Consider the following 20,529-nt stretch of genomic DNA (forward strand, 5'->3'; position numbering starts at 1 on the left):
TGACAGGATGGTGACAGTAACGCAAATAACCACACATTACTATGTACAGTGGTATGCAGAACCTCTTAAGTGGATAAGCTACAGGAGCAGAAGACCAATAAGTCAAAGAAATTTGAATAAATACTTAATGAAGTGTTCACTGAGTGTATGTTATCTCACATTATGCTTGTCTAATAAAAATGAGGTCTGGACTTCCAAAAACAATAAATGGAATTAGTTAGAAAGCAATCCTGATAATGAAACATCTGGCAACACCAGTCTACTTCAGAGGCCAAGGTATCCATCCACAAGTTTTGGGAAGCCTCAGCTTTTCAATTCTACATTGAACCCTGAGCCAGTTCCAAGGTTTAGAAGGCCAAATCTGATGTGATGCACATTATCTATGCTCAGAGGTTTAAATGGCTGTCCTTAGAAGTCCTGTGTGTGATTCTTTTTAATTAGCATGATGGCTTCTTGGCTTAATTAATCAACATCTAATAAGGAAGTAAGATACTTTGAGGCCAATTGTAATTAAGACATGGCACGCCACATGGGTAGTTATAGTGCACACTCTGTAAACTGTAAATATGTATCACCATCTGGCAAGACAAGTCGGAGACAAGATCATATTTTTTAAAGTCAGCTTTAATACTATCAAATATTGAACGGGTAAACTTTTGCGATTCTTATTGTTTTGCTTTTGTTTTCTTCTTTATATAAAATTCACAGTTTTAGTGATTTACGACAAAAACCTGATTCTAAATCTAATTCAAACAACAGTGGGAATACACAGGGAGACAGAGATAACAGGAACAGTTACATATGATTAAGTTGTACAGTATGCACAAACATTATATTGAGGTAATCTCGGAGAGTGTTGTGGTACATTTGTATGGCACGTGATACTGTAGGTACAGTGCATTGGCTGAGATGTGGATACAACATATCTTGATTGATCTTGCATATTTAGAGACGCAGTCAAGCCAAGGGTGACCACATTACACTGAAGTAAGCAATTTGATGACCTACTGTATAGTATACCTGAATGGTACCACACTCTTGCTGCTGAATTGGTTCACATGTAACGTGTAACTTGACAAATGCCAGTCTATGACTCAAGAAAGCTGTGATTTAATTATATCAGGCAGTTAATCCGTACAATAAGTAGGGGAGACCAGAGATGGTTGTCACATGGGTCGGTTGTCACACTGCTTATATACCGCTCCCTAGAAGGCTCTGTACAAAGATTTTGATATCAAAATGTTCAGTTTTGTGGTCAAAGTTCAAACAAATTAATCATTAAGTTAATGTTTTTCAAGTCAAAAAGTAATATTTCAACTCATTGATGTTTTTCTTCTATACTTCTATGCTATTAATTTATGTAATGATCTGGGCGGCCTGTAGCGTAGTGGTTAAGGTACATGCTGTTGGGCCCTTGAGCAAGGCCCTAAACCCTGCATTGCTCCAGGGGAGGATTGTCTCCTGCTTAGACTAATCAATTGTACGTCACTCTGGATAAGAGCGTCTGCCAAATGCCATTGTAATGTAATGCAATTTTTTATGTCAAACCTAACAAATGTTTATCCCTGCTTGCTTAAGCCATGAACTAGTACAGTGCAATGCTCTGAATGAATGATGAACTGCGTAACATATGAAATTCATGCATGTACTTTCGTAAGTGCAGGTGATCGAATAAGTGACCGAGCCAAATATATATAATATATAATAGAACCGAGCCAAAAGATTTGGCTCACTGAAATGAATGAACATTGCCATCACTACCATTATGATCTTATCTGATCGTACTATGTGTATGCAGCTAACCAGAAATAGTCTAGAGTGGGACGGTGTAACGAGTGTAACGTTTAACATTTTAATATTTAACATTTAATGACCTACTGTAACATAAAATTAACACAAATAAGTCATGTGAGTCATCATGTCTCAAGTCAAGTCAAATCACGAGTCTTCAACTTCCAAGTCCAAGTTGAGTCTGAAGTAATTTATTTTCTGTCAAGTTGCAAGTCATCAAAACAATGACTCCAGACAACTCGAGTCCAAGTGTGACAACCATCTCCAGTGTCTCCCCTACTCATCCATTCAGAAAGCCATGTTAAACCAGTCGCAATGCCACTCGTGAAATTACTGTCTGACATTTATAGTCTGAGTGCACCGATAGGATGAGAAGGCCAGGGTTGCGATTACACTCTCTGAGGTCTTGAATAATGAAAAATTTCACCTAATCTGTCATGTTCCATGAGGTGGGCGACACACATTTTGGTGTAATTTGATGATCCCTTCAGAAAATGTAGAAAACACAAGAACATTTAACAACATATAGCATGTAGCAAAAATAAAATAAAATAAAATAAAAAAAACACATCACCATGGGTCAACTGCTGTGTGCATAGCTGCAGAAGAAACTCCTGGTTTAAGCCCCGAGACAAAAGGACTACATTACAACTGGAGCAGCTAATCCTTATTTTGCAGATTCAGATAGCTGTTCTAATGTGGTTCTGCGGTTCATGGGTTTAACTCCAACTAAGCACACTGCAATTGACCCAATGGGCTTATTAAGTGGTCCTACAACTCATCTCTGCATTGAACTACTTGTCTTTTGTATTAATGTCATTGTTATTGTTGTTGTTGTTGTTGTTGTTGTTATTGTTGATGATAGCATTCTCTTTCCGTAATGCTTGTGGAATGACCTTTTTCTTCACAAAGAGCTTCTGTAGGAATTTGTCACTGAGAGACAGGGGAAAGTAGCTGTAGATGAAGTACATGAGGCCCACCCCGGGCCCAGAATAGTACCGCACTTTGGGCTGCGGGGACACCAGTGCATCTGTGATGGTGTTGACCACAGGGCTCAGATCTTCAGGGGCCATCTTGGCGTGCCCCTGGAACAGCTCCTTGGTTTCCTGCAGGTAGTCCTCCCCGTACTCGTCCAACAGCTCCGGTGACAAATTCTGAATGAAGTTCTTGTACTGTTTTTCCCAGTATTCAATATTGCTGGACTGGCCTGTTGATACAGAGAGGGATAAGAAATGTCTTAACGACATATCACCATCATGAAACTGTGGCACACATACTGTATGACAAATCACACCGTAATAGAAAATCTTAAATGATCCAGGTCCTATTTATCCCTTTAAGTGGTGAGAAAGAACGCTTTCATGGACAATTGTGGTTCAAAACCCAGCATTTCAGTACAATCAGTCTCTCATCATACAATCATATGGATGTTGTCGGCCCCTGGCCTGCTGACCTCTTTGGTTACTTAGCCACCAGTGCAAGCATAACTTGACCGGGGCTTCGCAAATCAAAGGACACATTCTCAGCAGGTAATGTTATATATCTTTCAGAACATATTATAGTGCATGAAAGATGCAAGGCCAGTTTTACAAACACATATTGTGGAGAGTTTTGTATGGAGAATCTCCATTCAAAGGATAATTTAGTCTAATACACAGAGGCTTAAGTGATATTTCAATAACATCTACCATAAAAGTGACACAAGTGTGCTTAGTATCACTGCTATTCGCTTGAACGTGAAAACAGTAATAAGGTGACAGGAAGTAAGACCACAGGACGTGTTGCTGTTTTAGCCAGCCCAAAATAAAGATTTCCCAGATAGGCCATCAGGAATGTTCTCACGACCCTGAGGTAATGATGTGCTATGCATCCTGCTCTTGGCCACTGGAAAGGTTGTGATGTCAACCATTTTTTTCCTGCTCAATAACCTTCTGTAGTTTTGGAAGTGCGGAAAAGTGGAGAAACGATGAGCAATAATTTGGAGAGAATTATCACGATCGTGATGAAATGGAATAGAATAAGGAATGTTTGATGGCATGGAGTTCAGTGCTGCAAAGTAAAGTATGACCATCATTTCAAGGGATACTGGGAAAGCAGTGAAAGCCAGAATCACAGAGCTAAAATCAAAACAACATTTAGAAAGCAGACATTTTATGAGGACCGGATCAGTGGAAATAGAAAAATGTATGCACAATACAAATAAGTACTGAGTTAATACCAAAATTAGTTTTTGCAGAGGTCAGCTAAATGTACAAATGTAAATATACACAGGTTCATAATTTAGCTGTTGCGAACATTATTGCAACATGAATCACTTAATCCCTCCGAAGCAGAGTAATACATTTCTCGAGTTGTCGTTTTCACTCCCTTTGATCCTCAGCCCAGTGTTACTTCTCAGAGCTTGTTTGGGTTACGCATGCACTGCAAGAGTAGCCTTTGGCTGCGTTTTATCTGTAAACGTCAGTAATTTTTCTGACTGGTTACAGACCGCTGCTGAGAACGTGTTAGTGGGAGCGCAGCTGCAGAATGTCAAGTTTCATGACCCTTTCTTTCCATTATAGAAATAAAGTATTTAAAATAACTGTGGGTTGGACCGGCTCTGATCGCTCTAGTCAAAACACGGATCTAAATAAAGCTCCGTGGAGCACCCAGGAAGCACGGATCCAATGCAGGGAAGCGCAGATCAGATTCCGCTCACCTGTCTTGAACGCCGAAGGGAAGATGGTGGACACCTTCACCCCCCATGGCTCCAGTTCATGCCGCAAGGTGTTGATGAACATACCAAGAGCTGCTTTGGAGGCCCCATACGCAGCCAGGCAAGGGAACGGCTGCTCCCCTACACACAGAAAAAACATCCACATCACACGACATACGGCCATTCAAACAAGCACCGTGGAGTGTTCTGTACTCAGTTCCCCTGAGAGGAACAATAACAGATCTCCCTGAGAACACGTTTCAGTGTATTGCTTGTATTCTGAGAGCAGACTGCCTGCAAAATCAGTGCTGTACTGTACATCTGCATGTCAAATTTCTTGTCTTTACTGCATGATTGCATTTAGATTATGTTTAAGGTAATTGTCCCACAAGAGGAAATATTTCAGGTATAGTTGAACTTGGTTGCTATAGCAAACAGTGGCTGCTATAGCAAACATAAGACAATGTAGCATTTTTAGACAAACGTGTCTATGTTTATGTTATGTACCTGATCTGTCATCTTCTCACATACAAAGAATAGAAAGGTGTATTTTTCATTTTGACACTGAATTTGTAGGAGATTTATAATACACATCTCACAATCATATAATCACAGTAATTATGGTTATTGGATTTCAGCTATCCACAAGGCCAATGCTTTTGCGTTTCTACTTGCGACCACAATGCATTGTTTCATATTTTGAAAAAGATGCATCTGCTATTAGAGTTTTGTAAGAATGCTTTTGTTTCTGTGCTTATACAATGGTGGCCAGTTCTGGGACAATAAATAAAACAGTAATAATATATTATTATGGGTTGTTCTGTACTACCGCTAAGTGCTGCCAATATTTTGGTCACAGTTCAAACACGAAGATTTGTTGATACAGGTAAGAAAGAGACAGGGATTAGATAATCGCCCTCTTGTTATTAAGTGGGCGGGAACTGGTTCAAGTCACAAAGACAGTTGAGTACATTACTGAAAGAGATGGACAACTTGATCCAAGTTAAGCTTCTTCTTTTCAAAAAGAAAGACCGTAAATGCATGGTTAGCGCATGGCCATGCATCAGAAAAGCTTGCGTCTTCCTTCTAATTTAACTGCAAAACATCAGTTAAGGTGAGCATTATAATCCGACCACCTGGAAGTTGTCTATAATAAGACATTGAATGAGGCCATCTGCCTTTCAGAAAGACGTTGGCTCAAAAACAGTTTGGATGCTCATCAATGAGGCACTATATTAAAGAAGACCCACATGCGAGCAGGTTGGAAGACGCACAGAACCGAAACCCAACATCTCTACGCTGTGATCATCTCAGCACTTCTAAGAAGTGTTGCAACAGAACAGCGTCGTAATGTCAGGACCGTTTGTCTCAAATCCGGATTCTGTAATTGAGACAACGTCATGGTTTGAGTGGAAGCAGGCCCCATGGATGTTCCATTTACTCTGACGAACATGGTACGCCTGACCATGCGGTGGGAAATTCTCCCAGCCACGTGAAAACAGTAACGCAAAAATGTCAAAAATACGGCTGTAATGCGCCTTTGAAGAAGCAATAATTAGCAAAAACCTATTTACTATAGTATCTGCTATTACTGACTTGTGTCTCCAGTGGCTGTTATTACAGAAAATGACACTAAGGCTGAGCTAAGGCTTATGGGAAGGTCTGTATGTCCAAGTATACTGTGAAAGATGTTGCCCAAAGCCAGGCATTCAGTAACAAGCCCAACTTGTGGCCTGGAGTATAAGACTCTGGCCACAGTGTTCAAAGTACTTTGTTTTCAGAGACATTACCATCACAGTACATGTGATGCACATAGAGAATGCAATACAACATCAGATTTGATATTGTGCACTGATGGATATAATCTGTAGACATTCACATTGCTGCTCTCAGCATTATGCTATCTATGGTGTAATTATGACATATTTCAGTTTCAGAACATATGTAATATTATGTAATTGTGTGACTCATTTGTGAAAAGGGGGTACTACACTGTACCTGAGGGACTGGAAATGGTCACAAGTCTCCCTCGGGCTTGTCGTAAAAGCGGCAGGAATGTTTTGGTGACGTTCAATGTCCCAAAGAAATTGACCTCCATGCAGCCTCTGTAGTTGGATATAAGGGAGAGTTCCGCATCGCCAATGTTCACACACACCCCTGCGTTGTTCACAAGTCCCCACAGACCTGCAAAAAAGAGAATATTCTGGTTCAAATGTAATGCCCACAAAAATATTTTCCATTTATGCAGTAAATGATCTTCTATGGAAGTACCAGACTAGTCACTGTTTGGGGTTATACCCAGGATTTATATAAACCTGGCACAATAAAACACCTTTCTGCACTGACAACTGTTTGCCTTGCTACCCCAATATGACCTTCCTCAATTTTTAGGTGGAACAATAATGGCCAACAACAAAATTCACCCACAATATCTGTATTTCATACTGCTACAAAAGTGCACATTTCACAGCAAAAAAAAGAAAAGCCAAGCATGTTATTAATTGCAGGAGGACATGGTTATATTTTCCAATTTCTTTCGGTAATTCATACAATATGTTTCTTAATTCGTCCAATATGTTTCCCCACCAGAGTCTTGTTTATTGACATCTGGTCAGCCGTAGAGATATGCATTCTGCTAAAAAAAAGAGAAAGCTCTGTGCTTTTTTTCTTTCTGTAAATAATGATCCATTCTACACGAGGGAATACTGTACAGGGTCTGAGGGCAGAGATATCACATTGTTAGTAAAGTACACAGAGGCTTTCACATTGCGATAACGCTTTCTGTCCCCCTTTCAGGTTATTTGTTTAGTGTCATTTTCCCTGTGCTGTGAATATGTTTAACTGTTGTTTTTTATTGCAAGAATGCAGGACAGTTACATAATATATGCTGATTTCTTAACCCCCTGCTTAGAAGGCGATTCCTTCGTACTCCGGAGGACTCTGGAAGAACAGAGGCAGGCGAGTCGGCCATAAATAGGAAAACAGATTAGGAACGAAACAACATTGTAGACCACGAGAGAGACGGATGAGGTGGCTTGTGATTAAAGCCGGCCGGAGCGCTGTTCAATGTAGTCAGAGCCCACCCATGCCAGGGTAGCTGGAATATGAGCAAGAGGCTGAGTCCAAGCCAAAGTAACACAATATGGTGACAGTGATCTCTCTGAAATTCCTATAGTCTGATAAACAACAATGAGTTCCAGCACTGAATACCCTGGGTTTAGGATTGATAAGTAAATCATTTAGATAATCCAGTAACTCTCGTAGTCTCAATACTGCCAAGTCCTTCACCCTGTGAACCATCTAATGAATGCTTACAATTGTGGCAATGCTGTTCCATTGGGCCTTCAGTGATTAACAAGGTGGCAGGACTTGGCAGTTTAAGACTATAAGAAATACAGGATGATCTAAATTGTTAGGTGTAGTGCTGTATAATCATGATATGATTACACAAAATATGATATGATTACACTTATTTTTTAAATGTACGTACAGTAGATGCTTAATCATTGCTGTGAATTAATTTTGGTGAAATAGTTTTTTGTTTGAATGAGGAATGTTAATATCATGGGAATGGGATCATTATAAACAGTGTTTGCAAGATATGTGGTACGTACTGTATATCAATCCCAACATCCCTAGATACAGAATATTGTCACCCTGAGATGAGGAGGATATGCATGTTTCTTTGTCTACAAAGAAACAGCAAGGCATACTGGAACAGGTAGTAAAAGTGAAACATCTCCAACAGAACCAAGTTTCGACTATATGCCATTTTTTGCATCCGTTTTCATTGAGCTTGTCACATTTTTACATTACTTTGTATTCTTTATTTCTACTCCTGCCATTTAGTAATCAGACCAATATAAATTATATTTATATCACTGTTCTTTGCACTCTACCTACACAGGAACCACACCCGCAACAACCCATAAAACCCAAAAGACCTCAAGCATTTTATTTGAAGAGCTAATGAATAGATGTCCAGTTATTTTACTCTTTAACCTAAAGCAGGTGTTGAAGAGTTTACACAAAGAAAAGTCCTTATCAAAGCTTTTAAAATGCCATTAAAATCTGTGTAAAATAGATTTTAGAGCACACACTTCTGCCAATACTATACAACTGTCAAGATATGCCAAATTTCTTCTTCTAGCTACATTTATTCCAGGAGATGCAATGTTTTCATGACTGTATCTAAAATTGGGTGCGAGATGCTATTAGTTCATCAGCCACACCAGTGAAGTTATGTGGCTTTTTGCGAGAAGCCACGCCCACTGCCGCATCCCTCTTTGGTCAACTGGGGGTCAACTTTCCACAAAGTTTCATACAAATCTATTCAGGACTTTTGGAGGCAACAAACAGACGGAATCGGGCAAAACATCATTTTAGCCATATACGTTTCCCCTCTCGACATAATTCTGCACTATGTCGATCTAAAGCATAAGCTTGATACTCTTAGATTTCCGCGAAGGCAGTGATTTGGTACTCTGTGTCTTGGGTCCGCTTTACTCTCCACTATCGGAAGCACACTAACCTGGGTGTGGAAATATGTCCGATCTTAGCGTAGACTAATTTCTGCTTCTGCTCATTATGCGTTCATGTTTTCAAAAATATAATAGTAACCTATCAATGCATTAATACAGAAAATTATTTAGTGATATTCTTGAACCGTTTCTGTAAACGCAAATGTATTATACAACTTGAAATGTTTAGTTAGTCTGCACAGAGGTCCAGGAAATTTCTTTTTCGGATAATTTGACAGCAGATGCAGCCTCTGCAACTGCGTGGAACAGACGCTGACGCCAACAAGAAGACCGGTCAGAGGAGGTAAGTGGTGTGCGTGATCGTGCTGAGAGCATGCTGTGAAAATGCTCCTGTTACCTTACGTGAGTCCTGCTTTTTTTCCATACGTCAGGGTACAGAGTGCTACTGTACAGACTGCACACAGCTGCATCCAGGCCTGTGATGTGCCTGTGAACGCAGGAAGGTGCCAACAGCCGAGCCTCTACCTTCATTTGTTGCCAAACACCTTCCAGCCCATTGGGCCTGACTGAGTGTGTGAGGGAGTGGTGCTGTTGGTTGGGTTCCACTGTCCTCTTTGTAGTCTTTGTTTCTGTAGTTCTCAGCTGCTGCCTTGTCCACTTGTGTGGCCCTTACTCTCATTAAATAATTACTCCCCATTCAACTGTTTATAAGTTTTTCCTGAACTACTGTATAAAAGTTTATATATTATACAGCATCAGCAGCAAGAATTATCTTTGTACACTGCATATTAGCAACATTGTGCACTGCATATTACTCATATTAAAATATTTTTAAGTAAATTGCCAAATGTACATTTTATTGGTGCTGTACGAAATGTAAACTTTTAACTAATATGCCATCTACAAAAAATAACGAGTCGTCTTCTTCGAGCTGTTATAACTGACTGAGAGAATACATCAGAGTGAATCAAATCCATAGGACAAGGCAGTAAGGCAATGAGCATTGTCCCTTATTGACCTCTCAATACCATAGCACCTAGCCCTTCACTAGCAGCCTGGTGTGTGCCGGTCGGTGGACCAGGTCTCACCTCTCAGGCCCAGCTTGGCCTTGGTGGTGAGCAGGGCCTGCTGGATGTCCTGGGGCTGGGTGATGTCCATCTGGACCAGAGTGAGACGGGAGGAGCAGGTCCGCTGCAGCTCCACGGCGCCAGGCCCAGCCAGGTCCAGCACACTGGCGATCACATCGAATCCCAGTGAGTCCAGGTGCCTGGCGGTCGCCTTCCCAAAGCCAGAATCACAGCCTGCAACAGACAGAGCTCCAGCTCAATACTACATATGAATTCAGCCAGCAGTTAAGCTATACTTTATTATTATTTCCAATGACCCTTTAATCTGTCGACAAGAGGCAACTGAGGATTCCTTTGAGAGACCTCTCATTCATCTCGACTTACAATGAATTACAAACTCTAAATGTAGAAAATTTACACATGAAAAAAGCTACAATGTAGCTGAGGGGACCGAGCCCAGCCCATTACTTTGAATTTTGAACAGAAGCTTTTGCTTACTGACTGGGGTGTCATCCACTCCTTGCGTGACAATAATTTGGTTGATGGCTGCCTGCCTACTGTACCTAGCAGACCAGCCAAATCTAGTGAATTTCCCTTGTGATTTGAATGTGATTGTCTCTGACACTTGAACATCAGACAGTTAGCCAGTGAAGAACAAGCCCGCGGGTTCCTACCACACGCCATGGAAGGTGTGTACAGTTTGAAAATGGCCCTAATGAAAAAGTTAGGAACCCCTGCTGTAGATAATTAAAATGACAGACAGTCGGCAGAAGGCATAGGGCAAAATTCTATGAAAACACATTTCCACATTCCAGCAGACGGCCTTATCTCACACAGATAACTTTCAGACATAAACAAAAAAAAAAAGAAAAAAAAAGAACTAGGCTAAAGGAAAGCGCAGAGGATAAGTCCATTCATCTCAACAGCAATGCCTGCAGTTTACACGGCTGGATGTTTTAATGGAAGCAGCTTGTGTTCAGTACCTGACTCACCAGTATAGTAGCAGTGCCCCTGCTGGGTCTCAAACCTTCAACCTGGAATTACGAGCCCAGTTCCCTACCCGTTATATTACGCTCTAGCCCCGTTACAGGCTGCCATCGACAGAAAGAACAGCACATGACCCAGTGTACTTTCACCCCACAGGAGAACAGTACGAGGCAGGCGCAATAGATCTGTTTCCTCCATTTGCAGAGGCTGCATACTACTGGAGCCAGCTTCCACGGAGCGGAATGACAAAATCAGATGCACAGGAATATTTTGAGCATTCCCATTTAATGTCCAAAATATTTGCATACAGTCGCATACAGACCCAATGAAGATACACGCTTTGTTTCACTCAAAGTTCAGAAGAAAAGCGCAGGGAGAAGAATTGGAAATAAATAAAAGTGCACAGACTACAATGCAGTTCCACAGAGCAACAGAGAAAGTATCATTTTAAAAAGAGGACACTTGGTATGCGTCTTATCGTTTTGTTTTTTTTCAGACTGATTAAATCCTTCAGCCTTTCTGCTTGACAGCACGTGCAGAGTACATTGAGTAACTCTGTTATCACATCCACTGCTCTGCGATCTGCAGTGTTTCTGCGGGGCTTCTCAAGGTGAGGCAATCTGAGGACACAGCGCTAATTCACAAATCACAGAGGCTTCTTCCCGTGTCCTGTAACTGGACACTTTTCCCCATGCATTTTGTACTTTCTGAGTCGCTCTTGCCTGCCAAGAACTCCTGTGCGATGTTCCAAGCCGAAATAACAAACAAGCATAGACACATCCAAATGCTATGGCAGCTGCTACACAAACATTCATTAATTGGCATAAATGGTTGACAAAATTTTTTTTATAGATAGAATTGGCAAGCCATTCTATCAAACGTAGTTCAAAAAAGTTATGGCTGTCTCAAAAAGGGGACACGGGGTTAACCCTCCTCTGCCCTCCCGCCTTTCTCTCACCCCCTTACATAATGCATGTACCAGTGAACCAGTCTTTCAGGTGGTCTCTGTCAATATCCATAAAAACGGGAGAAGTGCATATTTTTCTTTCTTGCCACTGTTCACTCGTTAAAAATGAACACACACATGCAGGCACGCACACACACATACACACACGCAGGCACACAAATATACACACTTACAGGCATACACACACACACACACACATACATCTGGCAAGAGTCCTCTGGCTTAGAATTCCTCCAGTGGAATGCAGGAGAGAAATTCTAAATAATGATGAATTGCAAGGTCATTTCCAATGCACGAGTGCCCTACATTTCTTGAGAATACTGTATCTATTGCAGGGTTGAATGGGCTGGATGGCCAGTACTCGCAGCCATTATGTTATAGTATGTCACGCTATGAGGTTACGTCATGCTACGTTATGATGTTATGTTATGCAATGATGTTACTGCTCTTCATTTCTATGCAGGTTTTAAGTTTTGTTATTGTTGTATATGCATGTGAACATCTTACTCTGTACTGACACATTATGATATTTGTATTTATATCTGTAAAGCGTCTTTGTGACAGTCTGCATTGAAAAGCGCTATGCAAATAAAATTGGATAGAATTGAATTAACTCTTTGATAACGTCAAAGTCCTAAAACCAAAAAAAGCAACAGCCACAGTGTGTCTCTGGTTATTTCAATGAAAAAGAACCATTAATCATGGGAACTATCACTCTACATTTTTATCCTTTTGACCTCATGAAATACAATAATGCATTGAGTTAATTTTTGTTGGGCTTCCCAATAGAACCAGAAGAAGTTGGTTCTTGTTGTTTATTTTCCACACTACTTAGTGTATTTTCTTGATCATGAACAGGGTTTTTTGTGTTTCTGTGCGTCAGGGTAGTGTCAGACAGAACACAGGTGGCAGTGTTGAATGCTCTGTTACGAGTTACAAGTTTTACTGTCCTGGGACTCTGCAGTCTGCACAACTTCAAAACAATCTTTTTTATAAGAGTATGTTTCGTGGATCTAGTCTGTCACCAATGACCTACACCATCGGATTCCCTCTTCATGAGCAGTCCCTCTCTAAACCCCCCCGCCCCCCCCCCCGTCCCCAAACATTATGCACCTCTATCTCGCTAAGCTCACGAAGTATGGAGTTTGGGGTCACAGAAAAGTGAGAGGCCCCACAGAATGATTTCACCCACATGTTTGGAAAAACATTTACCTTTGCAGCGCATATCAACTTTCCTGGCCCGAGCGGGATGTTATCTGAGTAAAATTTCATTGGAATCTTTTTCTTTTTTTTTGGGGGGGGGGGGGGGGGGGGGGGGTGGTTTCTGCGTACCTCCGCCTGACTTGCATAACAACTTTTCAGAAGGTCTCCATGGATACATCACAGAGCCTGTCATGAACAAAGCCGTTCGTAAATATCTAAGGAACACAGAATCAACACGCAGAGGCCCTGAGGTCATTAAAAGTGGCACACATGAATTTCGGCATGGAGGCAGGGGTTAAGTTCTGCACCACGTCCCTTGGGAGCCCAGGCCTTCACATGCAATGTTCCTTCTTTAATATGGAACGCCCGTTAAATGACAACATCCTCCACGGCTCCGGTTTCCCGGTCCATGCGGGAGTCACCTGGATCTGCCGCATGCACAGTGACATCTGCGAATGATTTAATTTACCCAATGGGAACAAATATTATGACTAATCGTTCATTTCATTGATTAAAACTGAATTATTAATGTGGAAAATGGCTCTAATATAGATACATATCCTTAATTCTACTGTGATGACCTTAAGTGACTCCAACTGAGCAAAAGGGGATTTGCAAACACTTTCATGAACACGCCAATGATATTACTAACCCAGCAATATTAATAACTACATCTGACTACATATTACATATTACATAATGTCTAATCCCTTTCCATTTGGCACATCATGGCATTTATCAAATTTAAGGACACAAATAGCATCATTCTTTGCACTAAGGCTAAGGTGATTCCTAGCAGCCTAACAGAACGGAGGAGTGAGAGTCTGTCGTTTGTCTGAGATATAAAGCTGAGATCCGTATACTGTCGATGCCGATCTTGAGAACAGTATGTAGCACTTTAAATGTAACTGTAGAACCTTTGAACTTGAAGATTCTGTAATCTGAACTAAGAAAAGTTCCAGATGGTGAAACGGATCTTACATCTCCATACAACCTCAAATCTGATTTAAGAGAGAACATGCATGAATATATTTTCATTTATTCAATAATATCAATGTTATACCAACTGAAAAAATACCAAGTCATTTATATTCTGCATCTGCACAGTCATATATGATTTTATTCTGTTCTTTCAGAAATGTAAAATAATATTCAGGAGCGTATCAGGGTGACAGGTACATTTAAGCAGTGAATATATTTGTGAATGTCTTCCTGTCTGCTGCACGGTTCCAGATGTCTGCTAATCAATTCGGGGGCAGAAGTTTCGGCTCTGGAGGCACGCCAGCATGGCCACAGAAATACAGTCAGAGTACAAACGTACCCTCAGCACTTTTCATTCAAACAATACCTGCTTCTTCTCAAGCTACGGGGAATAGGAACCACCTGGGAATGCTCTGTGAGCTGGAGCGAGGGGAACAGAGTCTGAATGAGAGGGAGTTACGGGCTTGAGCCAATCTCTTCTGGGGCAACGGATGTGTTGAAAACAAAGTTATGTGAAATAAAGTCCTCTGATCTCCATGAAAGCAAAGTGTGTTACTCCCCCCCCGTTGAGTCATTATTAAAGCACTCCTTTTGCCTGGATTGTTTTTTTGTTTTTTTGTTTTTTTAAGTCAAAGCAAGTTGACCCAGTTTAAGGGACAGTTTAGTGTGCGAAATACAATATACAGAAATAAAAATAAAATATCATAGGGGATTTCATTTGACTCTTGTATCGTGGATAATGATTTATGAATCATCAAAAGTGATGCCTTTGGAAGTTAATTCCTCTTCCAAAACACAGGCACTGCACCTGTGTATCGTCAGTTATAATTACCAATGCTTTGTCACCAAAAAAAAAAAAAAAAATGAACATAATGTTTGTTTGTGGTCCTATTTTTAACCAATTTAATGGAACATTGGTCACAAAGTACAGCAATTATGTCTCCCAAAATCAGTTCACCAGAGGCAATTTTCTTTTATTATCTTATGTAGCAGAATCATGCAGCTCAATCTCTTTTTGGAGTCAAAATTTGTAGGATTTGCAACACGATGGCTGAGGAAAGATTTTGATCGTAACACCAAGCCATTACAACGTGTTACATTCTGCTAACAAAAATAACTTCACAGGAGGGGAATTAACAATTGAGAAAGTGACCAAGGGGACATCAGTGTACCCCATGGCCGCCCATTGATTCTACCAAATGATAGACCAACAGAAAAATGGACCCAGATCAAAGAGAGAAGAATGAAAGGAGAGTCACAAAAAGGAATGAAGTAAGCCAAACAGTGAGGATGACTTCTGGTGCCCTCCTCCCGAATCCCAAAACAAAGAACCTGATTTACACCGCCAAAATGCCAGGGGAGAGCAATAAAGGTCTGGAGACAGAGAAAAGCTGCTCTTATCCACACTTAATTGCACTAGCTTGGGGGGGGGGGGGGGTGAAACTCAGGTGTTGTCAATGCCTCTAACGAGGTGATTGACTCCAGTGTGCAAATGAAAACAAATCTAAAATAAACTGACAGAAGAGCCATTCCAACCATAACAAATGTAATTGGAGAGCATGTACTTACAACCCAACAGAAATGTAAAAATAGTGTCCCTGTACTTGCTGTAAATGGTTGGCCTTTATATAGCGCCTTTATCCAAAGCGCTGTACAATTGATGCTTCGCATTCACCCATTCATACAGACACTCACACACCAACGGCGACTGGCTGCCATGCAAGGCGCCAACCAGCTCATCAGGAGCATTTGGGGGTTAGATGTCTTGCTCAGAAACACTTTGACACAGGAACGAACCGGCAACCCTCCGACTGCCAGACGACTGCTCTTATGGCCTGAGCCATGTCGCTGTACTTAAGGGATCATGCTTTTGCACTTTATAGATGATGCAGGGTCATGCCTAAGAGTTCAGGTGTCATTGAAAGGTACCGAATGCTTGACACTAGAGCCCAAGCCCAATCGTTTTTATATTGAAATATTAATATGTATTAAAATGGTAAATGTATATTCCATAAAGGACACCTGTAACTACACAATGTATCTATCGGAAGGAACATTTTTGTCAACACGATAGGTAAGTGACAGCTCTCTCAGAAGTTGCTGTTACAACCATATGATAGAGGTTCCAGTTGTGTCCACAACTTTATTTTGCGTCTCTCAGACATGAAACAATCACATACGTATACTTAGCAATGGACCGTGCAACAGCGGTCATTTTGACCTCACAAAGTTGCAAATTCAGCCAGTCCTGTGACTTTAACCTTCATCCTTAAAAGAATTCCAGCTATTCCATTGTCTTATTAATGGCTTCCTAAGAGGTTTAAAGTTTTTTTCCCCCCACTTTCATTTCCCAGGTTGAGTCATTTAAAACAGCTTTGAAGAAACCAACTAAGTAAATCAGTCTTTAAAGAAATCAACCAGCTTTGAAGAAAACCAACTATGTAAATCAGTGAGTCAGAACATATTGCTCTATGGTCAGTTCTCTGTACCATTCTCCCTCTTGTGGGAAACCAAAAATATTGTACACTGACCATATGCTTTCCCATAAGGGCCCTGGTTAGATGTGATGAACATGATCGAAGGACTGCTCAGAACAGCTCGACGCTGAATTTTTAGTCTTTGGAGGCCGTGTACTTCGGACCAGCAGCATGTTTTTGTTAGTTGTGTGCTTTTGACCATGACAGGCCATGAAAAATGTCTTCTGAATGAGATGGTGTCTCTGAAAATTCAACTTCAACTTCCAGTCAAGTTTCCATGCCATTGCACAGCCTGTGTGCTGTTCAGCCAGAGTTAGACCATGTCTCAGAGCAGATTACACCTTACATTCAACCTCATATGGTTTCATACTGTTTCACACCTACTGAATAGGGAGGGTGGCAGCTGAACAGGTCAAGCCAAAGGGCTTTTTAATTACTCAATGGAATGGTGAACTCTTGTTTTGCGATTTACTTCCTTCTGTCGTTTTCTTGCATTCCAATGAAGCTAGCTTTAATGTACTGTGTTTTCTGGTGGCAGCGACAAACATAGGTGTTGGGAAAATGATTATGTTAAAGAGAAACATAATGAGCTATGAATTTGCACTGGGTGTTGTAATATTCTGTCTCCACATCAAACATATAACTTTATATCCTCTGTAATATTACAGGTGAAGGCTAAATATTTCTCAAGGTTTAATAAATAATTTTATAAATAATAAAGTTGCCTATTATCTTCTCACTGGCCAGTAAGATAATGCATAATCAAGTCAAAATGACTGCATTGTTCTCACAAATAACGGATAACAATTTGCCACTAAGCCTGACAAAGCAAACCTATGTGGGAAGCTGCGAATGCTGCAGACACATGGGTAATGGGAAACAGGGCGCAGTAACAATATTTTACCAAGAACAAAGCTCTGCAATGAGCTAGACATAAATAGACAGCTTCACGTTTAATAACACTTCTAATTCATGAAAATGCACATTTGCCATATCAGGAGTATCTATTTCATCACAAAATTCCTCAGAACCTTTGGGTCATATTTGTAGAGGATTAAGATCTTACAATAAGCAGATTTCCTCTGAAATAACTTTAGATGTATTCATCACAATGCACAGGGTCACTGTGTGTGTCAAATTGCACAGGTCTCATATCATTTAGCAGCCTTACACCACAGCCCTGACAGTGTGTCACACAAAGCCCAATGAAAAAATACACAGACTGAAACTGAGGAAGTGATCTTCAGATGCTATCACATAGTTCATCCCAGAATAACAGCCGTGATGAAACCACAAAAACAAAAACATCTTCTGTGGATCAGCAGAAATATCTAACATAAACTTTACATTACATAATCTCACATAAAAGTGGATTACAACTGAGGCAGAAAGCAGGGGGCAAGTATGCTGAAATACATAAGGGTATTATCTGTGGTCTGTACAGATAATAACAAGCTCATTATTTTGTTTTTTGCAATGAGGAGATTTGATAGTAAATTATGCAATGCAGCTCAACGGGAACTGCCCATACATTGTACAATAATTTACTAAAACCGTGAATTGCTAATTCCCTTGATTGCCAACACGTGAACAACAAAGATTTAGATGCATTAATTCCATGATTTCCTTCCCATTTACATACAAATACATAATAAAGTGCTCAGTGAGTGTATACGACTTATTCTTTAAACTTACTGGTTTTCTGCTGCTGTAACCTCTCCACTTATAGGTTTGATGCGTTGTATGTTCAGAGATGCTCTTCTGCATCCCACTGTTGTAATGTGTTATTTGCATTACTGTCACCTTCCTGCCAGCTTGACCTCTCTCATTAACAATGCATTTTTGCCCACAGAACAGCTGCTCACTGGGTGTTTTTTGTTCTCGCACCATTCTCTGCAAACTCTAGAGACTGTTATGCGTGAAAATCCCCAGAGATCAGCAGTTGCTGAGATACTCAAACCACCCTGTCTGGCACTAACAACCATTCCACGGTCAAAGTCACTAAGATCACATTTCTTCCCCATTCTGACATTTGGTCTGGAAAATAGCTGAACATCTTGACCATTTCTGCATACTTTTATGCATTTAATTGCTGCCACGTGATTGGCTGATGAAATATTTGCATTAACAAGCTGGTGTCCAGGTCTCCCTAAAGTGAAGTGATCACTGATTGTATAATCCGTTGCATACCTTCTTGTGTACAGACACAAATTTCTATGTTTTGATGGTTGATATAACTAAGTTTTCCTCCCTGATAGAGATTCTGCATCTCTTCCATTAATTAAAGATAATACATGCTATTCCTGATGGGGAATGGGGAACCGGGGGTATTTGTGAATGCATTAAAGCACAACTAGTTCCTATGTGCTAATGCTAAACTGCATGAGATACAAAGGAGATCAATATAGTTGCACTTCTAGAAGGTTTTATTTGCACACCGCAGTAAAAATGTCAATTATTGCAGTCTGACCGTACACTGTACATACAATATACTGAATAGTGGATCTACAGTAATGGTTTATCCAATATTATATACACTTTCAACATTACTAAAAGAGGAGCGATGAGCATAGCAGCAATGCACTTTTCACTGCAGTAAATAATAATAATAATAATAATACAATAAAAGCACAATTTTGTAGAATGATTCTGCGCAGAAAAGTGCAGATTTAGCACATACACACTGTTACCCTGTTCTCAGGGGGAATGTGAGACCATACCCTGCGTGCACGTGTATGCACATGTACGTGCATGCGTGTGTGTGTGTGTGTGTGTGTGTGTGTGTGTGTGTAACATTTCTAACATTTCTGGTAGGCATCACGTCGTCTTGGCTGCACACGCTGTGCGGACCCCAGAGATGTTTACCAGAACAGACAGGCTAAAGAGGAGAGGGTTGTGCAACGGCCCCGGTGCGCTGTAAATCACGGCGGTCCTACCTGTAATGAAGACGGCCTTGCCTTCGGCGGGGAGGGCGGACGAGGGGCCACCTCTGCTGGAGAGCAGACAGCACGCCGCGCACAGGACGGCCAGCAGCAGGATGGCGGGAGGCCAGATGGAGCAGAGCCTCTCCACCAGCACCGTGCCCCCGAGCCAGGCCGCCAGGGCTGGGGCGGCACTCATGTTGGTCCCCAGGAGCTTCTTCATCACCCCTCCAACAGACACACACATCACACCCATGTAAATCCAGAAGGACAGAGCACAATCTTCCATGCCACTCGCAATCATGATTGCACTTCTCTCTCTCTCTCTCTCTCCCTCTTCCTCTCACTCTCACTCTCTTTCTCTCTCTCGCTCATACACTTTTCCCCCCCTTTCTCCAACTTACTGTTTCTCTTTCTTTGAAGGGGGCAATCTGAGTCGGAAGCCAGCGTGCTCCTCACGTTCACACACATGCACAGAGTGTCAATCGACCGGGCTCTGTGCACTGTGTATATATAGAGCATGTCGCTGGAGGGGGGAGGGACTACTCTAAAGGAGATCTAATCTGTGCCCAATAGCTAAAGTTTTGCTGCTGTTTGAGGCATTTCTCCTCTGTCTCCTTTCTTCTTTCCCTTCTTTCCTGTATAGCCTGTGTGTGTTTCACTTTGTGTATGCTTTTTTTCCATTGTTCATCCCTTGCAGTGCAAATACACTTCCCTCCTGTGGTTTACAACAATGTATTTTGCCAAATAGGCAGGGAGCAATGTATAATCATTGAATCAACCATCCGGTAACTTTCAAATATGAATCATCAGAATGTCCTTTAGCTAAAGTAAACAAACAGTGGTTCTGCCACATACGTTGATATTGTATGTATTAATATGATGATTTGTCGGCACGTTCAGAAAGCGCCAGCTTGTTTGTCAGATTTCAGTACTTCCCCGTATTTTGGGCTGCAGTG

The 20,529-nt window shown here is 41.1% G+C and overlaps 1 protein-coding gene across 2 annotated transcripts; it reads right to left on the reverse strand.

Moving 5' to 3' along the window:
• Positions 1–606: 606 nt before the first annotated feature.
• On the reverse strand, positions 607–20,034 carry hsd11b2 (hydroxysteroid (11-beta) dehydrogenase 2). 2 transcript variants are annotated; one of them, XM_061222816.1, is made up of 6 exons: positions 19,975–20,034; positions 19,586–19,798; positions 10,056–10,268; positions 6,485–6,670; positions 4,490–4,627; positions 607–2,998 (listed from the first exon to the last, which is right to left on the reverse strand). In XM_061222816.1, the coding sequence occupies exons 2-6, from the start codon at positions 19,791–19,793 to the stop codon at positions 2,586–2,588; spliced, it is 1,158 nt and encodes a 385-aa protein (XP_061078800.1). In that variant the 5' UTR covers positions 19,794–19,798; positions 19,975–20,034; the 3' UTR covers positions 607–2,585. The 2 variants fall into 2 exon arrangements, with proteins under 2 accessions (XP_061078800.1, XP_061078799.1); XM_061222815.1 differs by lacking the exon at positions 19,975–20,034 and having other exon boundaries at positions 19,586–19,967.
• Between the last annotated feature and the right edge of the window lie 495 nt (positions 20,035–20,529).

Source organism: Conger conger, chromosome 15 (assembly GCF_963514075.1).
Source record: "Conger conger chromosome 15, fConCon1.1, whole genome shotgun sequence".
Classification (NCBI taxonomy): domain Eukaryota; kingdom Metazoa; phylum Chordata; class Actinopteri; order Anguilliformes; family Congridae; genus Conger; species Conger conger.